The sequence below is a fragment of the Condylura cristata genome, unplaced genomic scaffold (assembly GCF_000260355.1).
Source record: "Condylura cristata isolate star-nosed mole 26May11 unplaced genomic scaffold, ConCri1.0 scaffold00019, whole genome shotgun sequence".
NCBI lineage: Eukaryota > Metazoa > Chordata > Mammalia > Eulipotyphla > Talpidae > Condylura > Condylura cristata.
In genome coordinates, this window is record NW_004567120.1 from 8,573,154 (window position 1) to 8,594,660 (window position 21,507).

At 33.9% G+C, this 21,507-nt stretch overlaps 1 protein-coding gene across 1 annotated transcript in view; it reads left to right on the forward strand.

Annotated features, from left to right (window-relative positions):
* Window positions 1-21,507, forward strand: part of DIAPH2 (diaphanous-related formin 2) — an 831,186-nt gene that overhangs the window by 331,292 nt on the left and 478,387 nt on the right. The window contains exons 18-19 of the mRNA XM_004685633.2: window positions 14,310-14,411; window positions 16,013-16,107. Of these exons, the coding sequence (XP_004685690.1) occupies window positions 14,310-14,411; window positions 16,013-16,107 (197 nt within the window). The remainder of the gene's footprint in view (window positions 1-14,309; window positions 14,412-16,012; window positions 16,108-21,507) is intronic.

Below are 21,507 nucleotides of genomic sequence, written 5' to 3' on the forward strand. Positions count from 1 at the left end.
GCCTATTTCTTTGTATAGTTTTGGTTATACTGCATGTATTATAGTATCTGTAGAATTATTATGGAGGGAAATTGTCATTTATGGAGGTTCCTAATAAAGTGTCAGTCAGTATGGTCCATGTTTTAATAATGATCATTTACTTGATTAAAACATAGGCAAGCATGCTAAAGAAATTGGCAAAGTTTTGTAATGGAAGAAATACTGACCGGGCAGTTATACTGATCTGGATTTGATTACAATTATGTTATTTGTCAGATGGACAAAGTTACTTAACTATTCTGAGCTTCAGTTTTTGTATAGTATAAATAAAATATTACCTTGGAGATTTAATATGAGGAAAAAAGAGAGGGAGATACGTAAATTAAGGGATTCATTAAGTAGGAGGTATACTGTAGTAAACATCATTACTGATGGGACAGGATAGGCATTCATTTAAATCAAAATTTTATTTGAAATGTTAACTTTGCAGTCATGTGGGATAATATAGGTACTGTAAGGTAACTGTTTCCTGAAACTCTACTTCCTGGGGTAATGCTTCCCACAGCTAAGAACTGACCCATTTCTTTGATTGCATTACATTGGAATTATTTGAGGCACAATATTTATGTCACTACATTGGCCCAAAAAATGTTATGCTATTGAATATTTTCTCTTAATAAGATTACAGGTCCTGGCAGTAAATTGAGACAGTCATCTGGTGCTTTAATGTTAAGCCACCTAACTGTACTGTACTTGTAGAGTGATCTTTTGCTACATTTGTTCTAGGTGGAATATAGGCAAAAATTACTTAAAATTTAATCCTGTAATATTTTCATCTATATTACGCCCACAGAATACAATGTGCACAACAATTTTGTCATACTAATATTAAAAATGTATATATTTTGGAGACAATTTCAAAGATGATATTAAATATTGTCATTTCATTTTTTAGATTCACTTATATTTTGTATGCTTCAATTTTTCAAATACTGTACCAGGTATTGGGTATAATTTCTATTTTTTAAAATATCATAGTAGATTTATTTCTGTGAGAGCTAATTAGAAAACTAGAGATTTATCAGTGCTTCTTTCATTCTTCATGTAATGTGATAACCAAATTTGGAGGTTTTTGCCTGGCATTTTAGCACAATTTTCCAGTAAGAAATAGGAATATATTATTCCTTGCTAGTCAATTTGAAGCTTTTAATTTGATTATGTTGCTTTATTTCACCTCTGGTTATAATTTTATGTGTTGACTTGATGCTCTCTGTCAGTAGATGTAGCCAGTGCTTAAATTCAAATTCAATGCATCCTAGACTAAAAGCAGGGGCACACATTGGTGTCAGCCCTGAGGAAAGCAACAATGAGCCCCCCCAGTGGTGGGACTGAAGTGGATGGGGTGAAGTAAAGGCCAGCCTAATGGCGAACACAGCAGGTTGGAAATAGTTTAGTAGGAAAGAGTCAGCAGGTTGCTGTCCTGATACAGTCAAATTTATTTTCTGTCTGTGACTATTAGCAACTGCTTCTTACCTGAGCTATTACTTCTTCTTTAAAGTTATCGATAAAACCTTCAATTCATGGAACTTGTGATCTTTATTTTTTTCATATAATGCAGTACTGTAACAATCTTCATGAGATGTATTTTACTTTATATGTTAATAGCTCTATCTGTATTCTACAGATTTCAGAGAATTTTGAAGGCCTGACACTAAGGATGTAAACTATATGTGAATTTTGCTTTGTTCTGAGATTTCATGTTACTCTTAAACATTACTCTCATTTTATATAAGCATTTATAAACAGTGCAGGACCCTGCATTATTTAATTCTTGTGCTCAAAATTTAGCAAAACTTGTACAACTTGCAGTTGTGTGAAAAATGTTTTACAGTAATGAATATGATATTATTAAAAGATAGTTCTCATGGGAGACAGTTACTCATAACTGGGCCCTCATCCAAGAGCTTTTTTAAAAGTTCCCAAAAGCTTACAGTTCAAACTGTTTCTGGAATTTAGTAGAATAAAGTACTTCATGGAAGCTCATTGTTAAATTGAAAGCACTTGATATATTTAATGATACATACACACCCACTCAGAAACATACCGGTCATGGTTATCAATGACTCAACATCAAACTGAGTGCAGTTTTGTTTTTTAAGTTTCAGATATTAATCACTGTAACACCTAGCACAATACTCCAACATCATTCTGTGCATGCAGAAAGGAAGTATGTCCTGGTTAAATGGAAAATTAGGCTGATACCTTGTGAAAGACTTTTATTTTAATAAGATTTGTAATGAAATATTTCATGTAGATGTTTGGGCCTTTTTTCAGTTTGCTGTCATTTACATTCACTGAATAGAATTTGTACTGGTCACTGGGGCCTAGTTTGTTCCACAATGATAGGTTTATTATTTTTATAGATTAAATACAGCCAGTAGCATGACATGCAGCACTTTTCCAATACCTCCTTCAATTTTAGTATTGTGAAAATTTTACTTGCAAATAGAGGCAGTGGTATCTCTTTAATCTTAGTAAGTATTATTTACATAGATGTTTTAATTAATGCATAAAATACATTCTTATTTATTACTAAAACTTGTATGAATTTAACAGAGTGCTAGATTGCAGAAATGTTTCTTGCCTCAAGGAATATGTCTGATAATTGATTTAGAAATCATGAGGGTCCTTTGTTTTCCCTTAAAATCTCATTGCTAGTTACTGCTATGAGCCCAATTGTCCTGTGAGATTCAGAAATTTGAAGACTTTGCATAGGTTACTGTGGGTGATATTTACACTTCACAATCTGGACAATTTTTATTGAACTGCTATGGAATATTCCATAGAGCAGCTGTTACAATCTTGCTTAAACCCAATAATCTTGATCGTTTTAATGTAATAGTCTCTGAGGCTCTACCTATAGAGATACTGACACTCTAATTCAGTAGTTATGGGTGTGTACAAATCCAAATTACAAGTAAATGAGAGAATAAGGAAGGTCAGAGATGTGATGTTAGGTACGTTACATTCTTAGTAGCATAAGAGATAATGGTAGATTGGAAAGGAAGAGATTCAGGAATCGGTTTATCCTAAAATCAGGGTAACTTGAAGCTTCTTTGATTTCACTCTTTTTTTTTTCACATTTCTAAGATTGTTTTGAATATTGCTTATCACTTTCTAATAGAGTCACCAGTCAACTAATCTTGACTTTTTTTTTTTTTAAGATTTATTTATTGGTGCATACAGAACTGGGGTACAGGCCAGAGGCTCAGGGGCGGCGAAAGGCTTCACCAGAGACAGAGTGGGGAACAGAACAGGCAGATCGACGAAGTACACTGCTGAGGGGAGCAGCGGGCGGGCCAGGAGAGGTCTGCCACGCCATGTGGTCACCTCCGGGGCAAGCGGGAGTCGAACACTTGGGGAAGTGGCTTTAGCTTCTCAGTGCTGTGCTTTAACCCGCTGCGCCACCAGGGAGGGCCAATCTTGACTTTTTTAAAACAGAAAAAAAAAAAAAAGAAAATTTAGGTATTTCCTCAATTACTTATCTCAAAATTTTTCTAATGCTTTGAGAGGTTTCTGAACTAAAGAAAATTACTGCTGAAAGATAAAATTGAAGGCAGTTGGAATTAGAGAGGGAAAAGCAAAGAACCTAACCATGGTAGTTTCCAGTTGAGCTTAGCCAGCGACAAACCAAATTGAGGTACTCAGTAACATTTTTATATTCATAAAATAAGAGACCTATATTACATGCAATTTAAAAATCTGTTTTATGTGCTTTTTATATAACTCAGATTTTCATTTCATCAGAAACCAGTACATTCCATGTGGAGCATTACCAGATATTGTAATTGCCTTTGAGCTCTTATTGTATCCAGATATATAGAGGATGGTAAAAATTATAATTTAGGTTTTTTGTTTTTTATGGTCATTTTATACATAGATTTAGAATGAAATCATGTGAAAGTATATGGTGAACAAATAATAAGATAAGAGACTTAACCTTTTTTTATCAAACCATTGATGCCTATCTGACATATTTTAAAAAGCATAGGGAGTATAAATGTGTTTATGTAAACAATATTTGAGAAATAAATTATTACTCAACAATTATAGTAAGGCACTTGTAGGCGATATTTTGCAAGGGAAATGAACATTTACTGACATTTCAGACATAATCTATAAGCATTTTACTCTAGTTCTTCAGAAGTTAACGAAAAAAGCTATTACAAGGTGGTCTAGGTTAGTACATAGACCGCAAGCCAGTGTTCCATCTCTAGTTGATTTCATCCTCTTACCCTGTCAACAATTAAAAAATTAATCACAACCACCACATCCTGGAGTGAGTTTATGTATATGTCTTTTTAAAAAAGATTTATTTATTCATACAGAATTGGGGTACAGGCCAGAGGTGCAGGGGCAGTGAGAGAATTCACCAGAGACAGAGTGGGTAGCAGAACAGGCAGATTGAGGAAGTACACTGCTGAGGGGAGCAGCCTGTGGGTCAGGAGAGGTCTGCCTCCCATGTGGGTCACCTGCGGGGTGGGGATTGAACTCAAGCTGAAGTGGCTTTCACTTCTTAGTGTGGTGCTTTAACCTGCTGCGCCCCCAGGGAGGGCCTGAGTTTATGTATTCTTTTAATCATTGTGTGCAAACAGTATTTTCCCAGGTATTACCATCTGGGAAGTAGAAATAAAATCACAAAAACTACTGTGTGAGAAATATATCTGAATTGCCCTTGCTGCAGATAGGCTGTAGTTCTCCTCAACTAATTAAGGAATTCTCTGAGGGGTCTTATTTGTATGTGCAATGTCTGGGTAGGTAGTCCTTGACTCATATGTTTAACCTTCAGAGTACATCGAAAATATCATTCATTGAAATAGAGGCTGTTTTTATCCAATAAATTCAGGCATTTTTACAGACATAATGCTGTATGATGACCAACTGTTCACTTTTACGCCACTGTTTTTTCCTGTGAAGGAATTATATATGCAGATATTTACTATTTCTTTGCAACTTGACTATCTTTTATAAATTATAAATGGCACATATGAAATGAATGTGTTGACATTAGTAACAAGAAATATGAGTATCATAATAAAATATGGAGAAGCTGAAATTCAAAATTAGGTTTGTTGAAAGCAGTGAATCTTTGAGTCCCCCATCATTCATAACATGTAAGCATGTTTTTAAAATTTTGCTTATCTAAATTTCACTTGCGTACTCTAATAGGCCCTGAGGTCTCCATGGCTGTGCCACCATGTGGTGTTGTCTACTAGTTCCTCCTTTATTTGACTGTTGATGCTGCCACTTTAAGTCATAGAGCATTTCTGACCTGTACACAGATATAGGAGACAGCTTACTGATGAAATAATTTTTATTTTTTTCATGAATTTTCAATTGATAATATGTTTACATTTTTCACAGTATGAGAGGCTTAAAAATAGAGCAACATGAAATTTCTTCCTCTCACCACTGGTACTTAGTAACTAATGCAGTTACTACTTCCCTATAACTACCTGATATATTACTTGCATATCCTCCAAGAAATTTTTTTGGCATATACCAGTAAATATATATGTAAACATTATTCCCAGTTTTATCTATAAATGATAGCATGCATGTCCTATACTGTTTCATTTAACACTATTGAATATCATTCCATAGAGTTTCCTTGCTCATAGAGATCCAGAGCAGTATAATGAGGGGATATAGTAGTGTTCACTGAAGCAGCATTCTATTGATAAGCTTTTGTATTATTTCAAGTCTTTTGCTAAATATAAGTAACTCCTAGTGTAACATAATTTATTAGATTTCATCAGTAGATGACTATTTTCATTTTACTTTTAATAATAATGAATTCACAACTATACATAATTTTACTCATGGTTGTATATGTAAGATAAATTCCATACTGAGCTTTGCTAGATGTCTGTGATATTAATTTCTCTGAAGAAACAGTTTTTGATTTTATCTTTTGGACTTACAATTTTGATTATATTTATTTCTGCTTTGATTTTTATTTCTGTTCTTTGGGCTTTTGGGTTTGCTTGTTCATTTTATAATTCCTTGAGATGACTGAAAGTTTATTCGAATTCTTGTTTGTTGATGTGAGTCTGTGTTCCTCTATATTTCCCTCTTATTACTGCTTTTACTGTACCCCATACATCCTGGAAAGTTGTATCTTCACTATCATTTGACTTGAGGTACTGTAGTGCTTTTTTTCATTAGCCTGGTAGTGTTTCAGTAGTGTGTTCAGTCTCCATGTATTAAAGGATTTCCCTGCTTTCCTTTGGTAGTTCATTTCTAGTTTGATATTTGCATGGTCTGAAAAAATGCTAGGCATGACTTCAGTCTGATAATATTGATATTTGTTTTGTGACCTAGTACTTCATTTACTCTGGAGGCTGTTTTATGTGTGCTTGAGTAAATTATGTATTCTAGGTCTATTAGGTCAGTGTGGTCAAATTCTTTCAGGTGATTATGTCCCTGTTCATTCTGTCTAGTTGATTTGTCCATTGGTGAAAGTGTAGTGTTGAAGTTCCCTGCCACAAATGTGTTTTTTTTTCCTCCGTGTCTGTTTTCATAGTTGATAGAATTGCCCAGAGTATTTCAGTACTCCTTCATTTGGTGAGTAAACATAGATGAGTGTTATGTATTCCTTACATATTGTTCCCTAATCATTATATAGTGTCCCTCATTGTCTCATTAATATTTAACTGGAAATCTATTTTGTCTGATGAAGGTATGGCTGTCCCTGCCTCATTTGTGTCCCATTTCATTTGTAGGATTGTTTTTAGAACTTTTCTTTGAGCCAAGTTTATCTGTAGAATTTGTGTGTCTCCTGTAGATAATGGAAGATTGGATTCTGTTTCCTGATCCAACCCATATAATCTGTGTTTTTTAATTGGTGAGTTAAATTCACTTTTATGTTTAGAGTGGTTGATATATGAAAGATCACTGTTGTCCTTAAATTTTGTGGTTCTAGCTACTTCCTTTTTTGGTTCTTAAAGTTCCTCTTTTCAGTTTATATAAACTTTCAATAATTCTTTGAGGAATCTATTAATGCTTTAAAAACACCTTTTATTTTCTCTTTGTCTGAAGAGGCCTTTATTTATCTCTCATAAATGAAGGAAAAAATTGCAGAATAAAGTGTACTTGTCTGGCAGTTTTTATCTTTCAAGTGTTTGGGACATTTCTGCTGTTTCCCTATATTTATTCCAGAAGTTCAATGGTATCCAGATCAGAGTAGGTTTATAGGTTATCCGCTTCTTCTCTCTTGTCAGCTTCAATATTATTTTTTTGTGATGAACTCTTGGGAGTTTCTCTACTATATTTATTGGTGTAGGTCTCATTTTGTTTAGGTACCTTAAGATTATTTTCATTTCGTGGCTTTGTACATTTATTCCCTTCTCTGTATTTGGGAAGTATTCCTCTATTTCTTTAAATATGTTTTCTTTATGCCCCGTCCCCCATTTTGTTTTTGCCTCTTACCCCTCTGGTATTCCCATTATCCTTTTGTTGCCTTTGCTATTGGAGTTGGATGATTCTGAGTATTTCTTCAATATTTTTTTAACTTTGTTTCTCCCTCCTTTTCTACTCAAGTTGTTTATTCATATGCATCTTCACGTACACTGATTCATTGCTTTATTTGATCAATTCTCCTTCCATAGTATTGTCTTGAATTTTTCCTTTTCTGAATTTCTCATTTTATATCTTGCATCTCCATTGTTATCTTATTGAGGGCCTCATTTTCTATCTTCTGTTCATTTTTATTTCTAAGGACATTCATTTGTTTTTCAGAGTTTTCCCCGTATTCTAGTTTTTTATTGATAGTAATTTTTATCTGATAGGAAGGACATACCTTCCATGTTTTTGTGATTAGGTTCTGGATATTTGTTCACTCTGTGTTGTAGTATTTCCCTTAGGACTCATCTGGCCCTTTGCTGTATTATTTTCTCCATTACCTCATTTCAGGTTCTGCTACTGGGAAGCTACCTTGGGGTTTCTGTTAAGTCATAGCTTCTGCCAGCAGAGGTCTGTGTGGCTCACCAATATGGGCATGGGTGTTTGAGTGAGTAGGATATTGTGGAATGGTATTAGGGGGCCTGATTTTCTCTAGTTGCTATAATAGCAGTGGTCAGTGCGCTCACTGGTCTGGGTGCAGGAAGGTGTAGAGGCCATAATTAATATTTCTTTCATGGTATAGCAAAGCAGTGATGTTGACACCTTTCAAACGTAGTTTTGGAGAATGTCCTAGCCTAAATTCCAAAATAATTGAAGCACCTAATCTTTTCCAAATGTTATTTTAGGTTCTAGTATATACCAGTGAATGAAAAAAAATCACAAATTCCTCTTTTTAACAGAGCTTCCAGTAAAGTTAAAGTTAAACACAATAGCAAATAAGGCATGTACTATGTCAGATAGTGATAATCCTACAAAGAAAAATGAAGCCAAAAAAAGGGGTTGAAGAGGAAAGAGTACCATGCAAAGAAATGGGAACCAATATTTTGAACCAAATCATCATGCAAGATAATTCTGAGGACAATAAACAAATGCCTGAAAGAAGCAAGGAAACACCTGATGATATAACATCCAGTTCAAATACAGTTGAAGTTGTTGAAATTGGTTTAGTATATTAGAAGAACAGCAAGGAAGCTAGTGTGGTTAAAGTGGTATGTATGATAGGAAAGTAATAGGAGATGAAATCAAAGTGGCCAAGGAGGGTATGCATAATAAAGTAGGGCATTTTAGGCTATTCTAAAGAGTCTTTTTTTCCCCTACTCTAATATGGGAAGCCATTGGCAGGTTTTGAATACAGGAAGAGCACTAGTTAATCAGTAGCATGCAAAAAGCCAAAGACAATAGAAGCTGGATATTAGATTACTGAAATAATTTAGTCTAGAAATAATGGCTTTTGAGTCACTTAGGTACAAGTGGAGGAAAAAAAGTAGAAGAAAATAGTGGTTAAAGTGGTCAAAGGCTGAATTTGCCAAAAAGGGATGTGATCTGTGAGTCAATGGTGAGATTCCACCATTTGTTTTGTTTTTTGTTTTTGCTTTATCTTAAACAATTAGGGTTTAGTTACCATTTGTTAAGATAGAGCAGATGGAGGGAGGAACAGGTTTAATGGTAACATAGAAGGTATTTGGTTCAGGATATGTAAATTTAGATAACTTCCAAGATGAATTATAGGGGACTTGGGAATTTGTTTTAAGTATAAACATTTCCCAGTGTTATTTCATTTGAATAGAGCCCTGGTAAAATCTAGACATGCTTAGATACACCCAAAACCCCTACTGAAAATCCTTCATTGTCAAGTTGAGACCCTGACTATAAATATTTCAGCGTTATTTTGTCCAGTTTTGCTCTACCAGTTTAACTTCCTTTTGCATTAAAATACATTGTATATAGGACTGAGATGGACCGCACTAAGAGGGAAAAAAAGCCTGGGGGAGGTGAATTCCCAAACCATATTCTGCCCCCATCCTAGGATTAAGAAATTAACAAAAATTCAATGTAAGAGAAGTGTCTCTGAGTGTGTGTGTGTGGGGGGTGGCTTGAAAAATATCCCATAGTTTAAAAGTCAGAGCTAGCCTGTGGGTAAAGGAATTAACTATAGTTTGTATAAGGAATTTACACAGGTTAAAGATTACACGAAGTTAACAACAGCCTCATTTGTCAAATAGCAGGTTGAACTAAGAGTCATACTTCAGTTTTGGTATTTAATTATCATTTCAAACAATGGAAAATTTCCCTAAAACCTCTAAAACACCTTTATTTGTCCTCCCTAAAATATATATTATTCACTAAGCTATTGAGGCCCTGTTGAAAATATACAACATTAGCTATGCACATTGTTAAACATAGTGTTCTGGTGACATTTAGCAGTGTTCAGTAATTGGCTTAATGAACAGGTGTACAAGTATATTAGTAATGCAGATGTTAATTTACAGAAACATGTGCCTCCTTGTTTTTATTTTTTTTTATTTTTTCATGGGGGGTATTGAGAGTGTCTTGTCTAAACTATAACCAGTAAGATTTGTTCCTTAATTAGGAAATCATTAGAAAGTATGTGTGTGTGATTTCTACCATTAGAACCATTCGTCTTGTTTAATGTGCTTTAAACTTCAGGAACACTCCTGGTAATGTCATTCCCCATGGCTTTAGGTACGATGCAGGTGTCAGAATGAAGTCTACCTTTCTGTGGGTCCCCATACTTAGTTCACAGCTGTAAGCAAGTTAGAGAGAAGTTTTACAGCTGCAATATACAGTGCTTGAGAGGAGATGGAAATAGTCTTGAACTGAACATGTACCTCAAATTTTGATGACAAATGTGTAATCCCTCACAAAATAGATTGAATGACAATTGAAAACAAATTGTGGTTACTAAAAGAAAAAAATACCAGTTGCTTACCAACCACGGACTAATATTTACCTGTGTTTTTTTATTATTCTTTTCCATGTTGCTTCTGATTCCTGTTTACACTAGATCCTGTGATTTGCAAAACTATTTACAAACTGTTTAAAGGGAAGAATATAGTTACATAATTTAGTGATACCATTTTTATGTTGAGAAAACTTGGCAATTTGCAAGTCCTAATAAAACAAATGCTCAGGTACCAGTCACAGAGAATGAACAACTGTAAACACTTACCCATATTTATTACTATTCTTTGTTTTTAATGAAATGAAACATTAGAGATAAAGTTGAGCTTCCAACGTTGTATTTACTGTAGTATCACTGTCCCCCAAAAGCAAGCAATTACTGATCTTCTGATTACTGCATTTATAATTTTAATATTATATATTATTTGGTTTATATCATATTATAAATGTCATATAATGTTAATATATTATAGCATATTAACCTATAATTATTTTGTAATTTTGTTCTGTATATTCATCTGTGAATAATACATAACATTGATTTATTCTATATTTTCATATAGAATGCCATTTCACTGCATGCACTGCTTTGTTTTTCATTCAACATTTAATATGGGCTCAGGATCAATTTTTATTGACAAGTTATAGTATATTCAGTGTAAATATTGTGTTGTATGGTATATTAATATGATGGAATACATTTTCTACTTCTTAATCCCTGGCATGTGGGTTGTTTCCAGTTTTTATGCTCTTACAGTCATTACCAAAGTTAACAATTTTCTTGTTTTGTTGGCTGTTTAACCTATACTTGTGTAGATATTTAAATCTTGTGTACCATTTTATGTCCATGATAGACTCAGTAGAGTAGGTGCTTAATATATAATTTGCTGGAAGAATGAAAGGATGGGTAGCACTGATGGCAACCTTAACACTCAATTGTTCTCATTGGAAATTTGATAAAGTAGTTATAAAAATGTTCCTTGGTTTATGGTTAGTTGTCTCTGTAAATCATGCATTATTACCCATTTAAAATATCTCAATATTTGCTACAAAATTCAAACATCTTGTCACATGTTCTGTTCATCTATTGGGAGAATAGAAATTAATTGGGGATTCCTGAACATTGCCTGTATTAGATTTGCCAAAGGATGTAACAATGTTTATTTATGCTGATGAGCGTCCCTCAGTTATAAGAGAATAAATTTATAGTACAGTTTTATGTAAAAATCAATGTATTAAAGGGAATAGACAATTGCTCAGAGGGCATTTTACTTTAGATAATTAGTATCTTGATTTAATAACTTTAACAATAATACAAATGTCTTTATTATTACATTATTTTCCTACAACTGGTTTTTTATGTTTCATAGTTATTCAATCTATTAGCATTGCCATTAACTCATTGGATTGAAAAGCTAAAAAAAAAAGAGATTTATTTATAAATGTAAGAATTGGGGTACAGGCCAAAGGTGAGGGTGAGACAGTAGGGAACGGAACAGGCAGATTGACTGAAAGTCACTGTGGAGGGGAGCAGCCCGCGAGATAGGAGAGGTCTTTCTTTCATGCCATGTTGGTCACCTCCCTGGCCTGGGATGGAACTTGGCCTGGGAGTGACTGTGAATAGCTTCATATTGCTGCGCTTCAACCTCTTGCACAACCAGGGAGGTCCCTGATTTTATATTCTTAACAGTAATAAAAGGTAGCATGATTATGACCATATGATTCAGTGATGAACTTTAGCAGCATGAGTTGGGGGCAGGAGCATATCACTCTATTAAAAAAAAGAAGTTTGCTTTACTTTTCTAAGAATATCTTTCACGGTCCCATTACACTATTTTTATATTAAAAGCAATGATCTGGTGAGCCCTCCTTGGTGGCGCAGCGGGTTAAAACACAGCACTAAGAAGCTAAAGCCACTTCCCATGAGTTCAATCTCCGCCTGCCCCGGAGGTGACCACATGGCAGGGCAGACCTACCCTGATCCACCTGCTGCTCCCCTCAGCAGTGTACTTCGATGATCTGCCTGTCCTGTTCCCCACTCTGTCTCTGGTGAATCCTCTCACTGACCCTGCACCTCTGGCCTGTACCCCAGTTCTGTATGGACAAATAAGTCTTAAAAAAAAAAAATGATCTGGCAACACTGGAATGTAACAGATGGTTCTCTATAAAAATGGGAGGTCCATGTTCCCTGCCCTTTATAATGAGGGGCAGAGCTGAGCAGCCAGGGGCATTTTGAAACATAGAAGATACACTTTGAGAGGATAGGAATAAAGACCACACAAGTGGACAAGAAGAGCTTGCTTGCCTCTCAGCCTTGGACTTACCCAGGCACTTAGGGAACAAAGGAGCCACAAGGGAGGGACATAAACAGACACTTTGAAGAGACCCGTGAGTGAAAGACTTGAGGATGGTGACAATGGCAGCTGTGAGTTTTATTTTGCATTTGAAGATTTCATTCCAGACTTGGGTGGTCCCTACTGCCCCTTTCCTATATGGTTCTCTGCTAGAAGGTACCTTAGACATGGGTCAAGCTTCCAGGCCTCAGTAGCCCTGTTTTGGGCCATGCCTGTTAAGTTGGGCATTTACCCATGGGGGCAGTAGTAATTTGGGAGTTTCATTGGGAAACTATATCCTTTCTTCTTTTTATTCTCCATGCATAATCATGCTATTAAAGATCCTATACATTGACTATGTTTTGTCTATATGCAAAACATGGCAGAATCCCTTCAGAGTGCAGGAATTTGGGAGTGCCAGTGTGCCCCTCAATCTGCCTGCTACACGAGAACAATGGTTGCTGCATAATTTCTGAATAACTGGGGTTAGAGTTTTAACATAATACTTCATTTTCATATTAGGAAGTCTTAATTTTTATTTTTTCTCGGGGTTCGGGTAACTCATTTCAGAGGCAGAATTAATGAAGCATATAGAGGAACACTAATACCACTGTCCACCATTGCCACTCCTCAGTTTCAGGTCATTTTAATTGTTTTCAATCAGAAAGTTAATTTCTAAATGAAGATAATGTTAATCTTTTGTTATTAAGAAAGCAGATAGTGGCCCTCCCTGGCCGCTCACCAGTTTATTGCTCAGCACTGCGAGCTAGTTGCAGCCACTTAAGTGCACATTTGATCCCCCACCCCAGAGGTGAACCACAAGGTGCAGCAGACCTCTCCTGTCTCGCTCGCTGCAGTGTACTGGTGGATCTGCCTGTTCTGCTCCCCACTCTGTCTCTGGTGAATCCTCTCACTGCCCCCACACGTCTGGCCTGTACCCCAGTTCTGTAAGCATTAATAAATAAATCTTTAAAAAGAAAAAAAAAGTTACTAGTAGAAGTCGTGGAGACAAAGCTAAAGCTAACTTATTTAAAAGACCATGTGTTTGATATTCATTCATTAATGTGTGTGAAAATGGGTGCTACTATTATACATCTTGCAAATGGTTTATATCTATTTTGTAAAGTCTCAGTAGTTTTTTTTTTTTTTTTATTGGTAGCCTCTTTAGCAGTAAAAGTTACCTTAGGTACTTTAAAGTAATTTTACTGAATTAAATTCATTTCTGTTTCAGCATATTTTAGGATAAATTCATTTCTTTTTCCTTAATTAGTCCGAATTAGAGACCTTTTTACAATATGTTTAATTCTAGTGCTGCTGTAGGTACTTGGTAAAGGAGTAATTAATTTTGCACATTAGGTAAGAAGCAGGAATTGATTTTTGGTTCTATTTGGCTTATCTTTTCAGCTTAAGTGCTGATACTATTTAATGTGCAAGGAAACCTGGAAACAGGTCTATATTTTTATATTCATTTTCTTCTTGAACTAATGGATAAAACACATGCATTGATTTTGTTATGAGTTTTATTAATGTATTTAATATGCCTTACTAATGTCATTCTGTGTATTTGTTGTTAGTACAATTATTGTTTATGAATCACCAACTTTCTTTCAGTTCCGAAAAATAAAGAAGCTTCAGAAGAGAAGAAAACTATGCCTGCAAAGAAGAAAATAAAAGAATTGAGAGTTTTGGATCCCAAAACAGCCCAGAATCTGTGTATGTGGTATTTTAAGCCTAACTGTGGTGGGAGGGGTTGTTGAATCTATTTAGGGCAAAGTTGTAGCTGCTTTGAAGAGGTAACTGTAAGCATCAACTAGAAGCAAAATTCTGTATTAACATGAAGTGGGTTTCTTCTTTGCCATTTGGTCAGTATGGAAAAATATCACATTTTAATTTGGGTTAGAGTAGATGAAACTTCTGAATAATCTTTGGAAAATACTCATAATTAAGCTTTGCTTAGAAACAGGCAGAATTGAAAAAGCCCCCCCCCCCCAGCCTGGGGTTGATAGTTTTAGAAAATTCACGTAGGCAAATTCTTTTACTGTTCTTTCTTTATATTTTAAGTAATTAATTTATAAGTTAGTAAATTTTTAATCACTGCACTTGAGAACTGGTTAGTGAACCTTAAAGATTTTAACAAACCATTAACTATAATTTTGCTAGAGCAGCTAGACAGTTAGCAACCTCTTCATTTAAGTAAGTCTTACATTTTGATTGGACATCATATTTTCTGTGTTGGATTCAGCTTTTTTTTTTTTTTTTTTTTTTGGTCACTAAACTCTGAGGCTACTTAACCACTATGCATGAGAAATTTCAACACATCAGGCATTTCTAATTACACAAAGAATTGCCAAGGGAATTTATTTTGTTGGGGAAATGTGCTATAGGGGAAAAGAATTAAATAAACAACTTATCATTCTCATGTCAGTAGGAACATTGCTGTCAGAAATATGGCCTCTAAATAGCTGTTGTGAATGTGTACATTGCTTACCTGACAGTAAATTTTCCTCAGAAAATGGTGTTTAATACATTTTTAGAAGCACTGTATGATCTTAATTCCTTGGTGATATGTCAACATTATTTAATTTATTTTATGGAGGTCTCATCTGGAGTTTATGTCACAGTAATCATTTAAGTACAAAGTAAGCCTTTTTCCATTTAAAAAACAGTGAAGTCACATAGGCCTTTTCACATACCTGTTTTTTGGAGGTTTAAGTGGAATGTATTATTAAAAATTACCTCTAAATTAGTGTAACTTTTGTAAGTATAATTTGTTATTTTTTCTGAGATAACATAATATATATATATATAATTAAGAGAACTGAAAGGGATATAGTGATTCAACATATAATACAATAATATAATAAATTTCAGGATAGACATTGGCGATCAGACACTTGGCTTTTTATATGTGGGAAAATTGAAAATATGTTGATAAGATTTTCTTCAATTTGGTTGCTATGTTATACCTGAGAAGTACTGTGTTAAGTACATCTCACAATCTTCACACCTGATTCCACCTTGAATTAAAAGACAAGCTTGCAATATAATTTCTAACTTTTCATGGGTGATTTTGTATCAGATCAATCTGAAATGCTTAATCATGCCATCATCAGTATTATTAGTAGGAGTTTTATTTGAATATGAATATACTTGCCTAATCTGTCAAATAGAAACTACTTTGTTCATAACTATAAATTAATGTTCAGTGTTAGAAATTTCCTATTTTGAGTCTATAAAATGGGAATAGGTATTTGTTAGGACTTTAAAATTCTGATGCCATTCTATTTTTAGTAACATCACTTTATTTCTTTAAGCTATCTTCCTCGGATCATATCGTATGCCATATGAAGAAATTAAGAACATTATTTTGGAGGTTAATGAAACCATGTTGAGTGAGGCCTTAATTCAGGTAACTTCATATTTTCCTTTTTATGTTTGTTTTCATGGGCATTTCTAAACAGCTGCATTCTCAAAGGAGCTGTGAGCAAATGCTTTATGAAATCAGTAGTATATATTCGTATTAATCGTAAAAGAATTCAATATAGATGATCTAGGTTTAAGGTCTATTTCTGCCATTTAGTAGATATGCATAAATTTAAAAGGATGCATATGTAGACCTATTTCCTGTTGTTCAATGTACACAAAGTTGCCTGTATTTCATCATCACAATGATGCTCTTAAGTAGATATGATAATTTTATAGATATAAAAGCAGAAATGTCAAGAGGTTAAATAGCTCGTTTAAAAATGAAAGGATAAATGTTACCCTTTTTTGACATTTAAATTTGCAAATTATATACAATACATTATATGTTATCTTATTGAATAATAATTCTATGAGATAATCACTATTAATTTTACAGATAAGGAAATTTAGGCTTACAGGGATTGCCCAATGTCATATTGTTGGTTAAGTGGACAGTTACAGTACTGAAATTTTAAAATAGGTATATGGCGCCTCTAAAGTCCACTACCCTTTCTATTCTATTACTCTGCCTCTTGTGGGTAAACTATTTCAGCTTGCTAAACTTTTGTCTTTTTATTTGAGATTGTAGGGCCACTCTGAGCAATAAATCATATAGAGTGTTTTGTAGAATAAAGTACTATACAAAATTGAACATACTGTTATAATTCTTGGTATATCTAGCCCTGTCTGGCTTAATTTCTGGAGGAATGGAATCACAGGAGGGCTTAGTCATTGTAGTTTTGTTGTTTGCTGTTTAGTTGTGTCATGTTTTTGGTTTTAAGAAGACCAAGTAGTTATGCTATCATTTTGCAATATCCTGGCATGATTGACTCTGTCTCTCAATCTTGGAGAGCAAATCCATTGTTTATTACTTGAGTAGGTCATGTAACTTGGAAATTCCTCCATTTTTTTTTAAAGTGTAGGCTTGTGATACTTTTCCCATTATATATGGCTTAAGTATAGATACTTTTAGTTTCAATATGAATAAATTTAATGAGTTTATATAAGCTCTTTTTTTTTTTTTTTACAATCTATCACTCCCTATAGTTACATTTTTATAGTAAATCCCCTTGTGAACAATTTGTTTGAAAAAAGATATTCTTTGTGCAACTAGCAAATTCTTATTTGAAAGTAGAGTATTAAGCACATTTGTTTTGAATCTCTTAATCTCATGATTCTTTGCATGATTGTAAGAATGAGTAAGGCATTGTGGCTAAATATGATCAAGTTTTCCCTATCTTTACAATTTCAGATTTTAATTTTAAAGTACAACAGTTCAAACAAATTTTTGACAGCCTTCACAAAAAAAGGCTAGTTGCTAGACTTTCTGTATAATCATCTTATTGTAAACTATAACCATATTTTCCTGGCTTAATCAATATAGTTATTTATTTTATCCAATAAGACATTGTAGCTTTTCCTTCACATGCCTTACTAAATAAAAAATATATTATGAATTCCGACCAAAAAAAAAAAGTTCCTGGTAAGAATGGTTTTGTAATTAAGTGAAAGTCAGCTCCTTTTTCTATAGAGATGTTAGCAAACTAGTAAGCTATGAAAGGCAAAGTAGTAAGCTTAAGTGAGTTTACTAGTTACATGCAGTTGAACAAGCAGATCAGTCTTTTCTGCTCTAAAGAAGAAACATATGCTTTAATCATTTATGTGAAAAGAACTGTGACCATTAATTCTAGTATGCACGGGACATATTTTATATTCTTTTTTTTTTTTTTAAAGAGTGGATGGGATACCGTTCAGTTTTATAAAATATGCAGGGTGTTACTGTAGTAATTTGCAGTAATGACTAAAAGTATGTATTATTTTAAATCATATTTTGAACTCTGAGGAATGTAGAAACAGATATTCACTCATGAACGTCCTAATATGTAGAAAGCTTTTCAAATGTGTGTATAGAAATGAATCACCTTATATTTTTTTCAATTTTACTTAACTATGTAGCATAAAAATAAATATTTGGTTTTTTTCTTGAAATTATATAAGACTGGTCCAGTCATGAGGAATGAATTGCTTGCATTTTGAAGATTGTAGTAAATTATGTCTAAATTCTTGAACTCATTGGTTTAATATTCTACACCATATGGTCAAAACCACTGTTTGAGAAATTATATGCTGAATCTTGCGTTGTACTCTGGGACCGTGAATGAAGGAAAATCATTAAGTGTAGATCTGTCCTGCCCAGCTCCTGTTGTATATATTGTAGACCCACTGCATCCAGACACTACCTGTTGGCTGTAAATTAGCTTATTGGACATATTTCATCTCTGCCGCCTCTCTAAACTTTTATTCTTTCTCTTTTTTCACGTATTTGTGTCTTCGGTTGAAAATATACAACTGATAAATTTCTCAAGCCAATTTGGTTTCCTTCTGAATACCAGATACTCTCAAATTCTTGGTCTATATACTACTCAGTCATGACTAATTTTCATAGTTCTGCTTGTAGGAGAAAACAATTTAACATGTCATTTAATAGTATGCACACTTGGGATTGTGCTGCTTGGGTGGGTTCAAGGCACAAATTATGAGTAATTCGTCTGAGCTATTAAACCAGATAAATCAAATGTCTGAGTATTTTTGCTAAGAAGGAAGGAAGGTCCAGGGTTAAAACATTATTTTGATTTTCCAACACCCAAAGGAGATGTCTTCTCTCAAGCAAAAGAAAAAACTGAACTCACTAGTGCCTCATTCTTTTTATTCTTTTAAACAATTATTTCAGTGATGCAAAAATAACATCACTTTACCATTCATAGGCACTATTTACCATTTATGGCTAATTACCATGTATCACATTGATAATGCATAGCATTAAATATGTATCATCAGATTAACTTTGTTGTAAGTTTGTTTGATTATAGTGCTAAGCTCCATCCATGCATAATCATTGTTGCTTATGCAGCATGGAAGTCCCCTCAAAACACTGAAAACAGCAAAAGCATTTAAAGGTGCATTGCTTTCCAGATCAGTCATACCAGCATTATCTCTACTACACTAAGTCAATACGTTCTTCTCTGCTAGATACAAATAGACTTTAGTTATTTTGCAGAATAAATCTCTTACCAAAAACTGCCCCCTGACATTTTATTTAACCAGCAAAAAAAAGTCTAAAATTCAAGGTTATTAATAATATTAATGTTTCCTTTATACAGACTATCTAAATCTATGCTCAATGATGAATTGAATGTAGAAGAAATCAGTATATCCTAAAACATAGGAACACATACAATCATTTAAAAATTGCTATATCCTGAGCTTGGTGACGTGTTTTTTTTTTTTTTTTTTTTAATACGTACAAATAAGTTAGCTTCAAATAATATATACCAAGTTTTTCAGCGATTTTGTGTGTGTGTGTGTGTGTGATTATTCAACTATAAAAATCTGCCCCAGTGGAATTTGAGTCATTGAAAGAGATATCTAAGACCAGTAAGTGATTTTTAAATATCAGTGGTGAAAACAAAATGTTTGTAAGCACATTTAAGCTACAAACTAGTACTGAAAAGTTACCAAATCCTTAATAAAAGCTAGCAAATCAAGTTCAACAGTTCATCAAAAGGGTCACACACCATGATTACATGGGACCTATTCTTGACAATCTAGATTGGTTCAACCTATCAACAAATAGGATGCATCACATTATCACATGAATAGAATGAAAGATAAATCAAGCAATCATTTCAATGGATGCAGAAACTTCATTTGATAAAATACCACATTTATTCATGATAAAACCTCAAGAAAATTTGGTTAAAGAAGGAGCTTACCTCAATATAATAAAGGTCATCTATGACAGCCCAAAGCTAATATCATACTCATTAGTGAAAGGTGGAAATATTTTAACAAGAGAAGGTTGTCCACTTTTCACCACTCAAATTCAACAAGTCAGGAAGACATAATCAGAGCAATCTAACAAGAAAAAAGCATCCAAATTGGAAAAGAATAAGCAACATTGTCACTAAAGATGACATGATCTTATTAAAGACTCCACTAAAGCTGTCAGAATTACTAAGCATATTCAATAAGGTCAGTTTATCTAACAACAAAGAACCTGGGTAGACATTTTTAAAAAAGGAAAAAAACAAAGCCCTATAAGTACCTGAAATGATATTCAATATCACAAATCTTCAGGGAAATGCAAATCAAAACCACAGTGAGATGTCACCTGTTAGTCTGGTTTTTATCAAAAAGACCAGAGTTAATAAGACCTGGAGAGTATATGGAGAAGAGGTAATCCTTGTACACTTGGTAGGAATGTTAATTGGCATAGCTGCTTTGGAAAACAGTATGGAGGTTTGCCAAAAAATTAAAATACAACTACCATATGGTTCAATAATCTCATGTTTGGGTACATCTCCAAACAATATAAAACTATTTTGTAGCCATTATCTTTATCCTCATGTCATTGCAGCATTTTTTTTTACAGTATCTAAGACCTAAAAACTAAGCATCCACTACATAAGGAAAATGTGATAACATATATAAAATGTTTTCAGCTAACAATTGGATGGAATTCCTGCCATTTGTGATAATACAGGTTCACCTCAAGGGCATTGTGTTAAGTCAAGTCAGACAAAAGACATGTGCTGTATGACCTCACTTATATTTTGAATTTAAAAAACTTGAACTCATAAAAAAAAGCAGATTGATATGTGCAAAGTGTGTGTGTGGGGGGGTAGAAGGTATGAAGTCACGCAATAATATATAATTCCAATAGTAATATGAATAATTTCTGGGGATATAAGTATATGGCATGGTATTATCATTAGTGATACTGTACTATATATAATCTGAAAATTGCTAAGAGAATCTAAAGTTGTTACCAACACACACAGAAAAATCACTGAGATGATAGATGGATAAAAAAGGGAATGATGGGTAAAAGCTAGAGACATGAAAGAAATATTCCGTATTTTGAAAAAGCTCAGAATTCACATAGGGTGGCATTGAGAAATAGCATATAAAAGATTGCTTTGGGTCATATTATAAAGAATATTATACATTAGTAACTCACAATGTGTCTTTTTTGGTCTCCATATTCTTTAAATAGTAGTATTTGCATTTTATCCATAGTTTGCTACATTTTAGCCATTCTGATTCACTCTTAGCCCATAAGTACCTGATTTTTAATTTTTTTTTTAAAGATTTATTCATGCATACAGGAATCTGGGCACATACCACAGGAGCAGGGTTGATAAGAGGACCCACCAGAGATAGAGTGGGAGCACAAAAGGCGGATAGACTGAAATACACTGCTGAGGGGAGCAACTTGTCAGACAGGAGAGGTCCACTTCACCATGTGGGTAGCTTCCTGGCTGGGGACTGAACTCATGTCGCA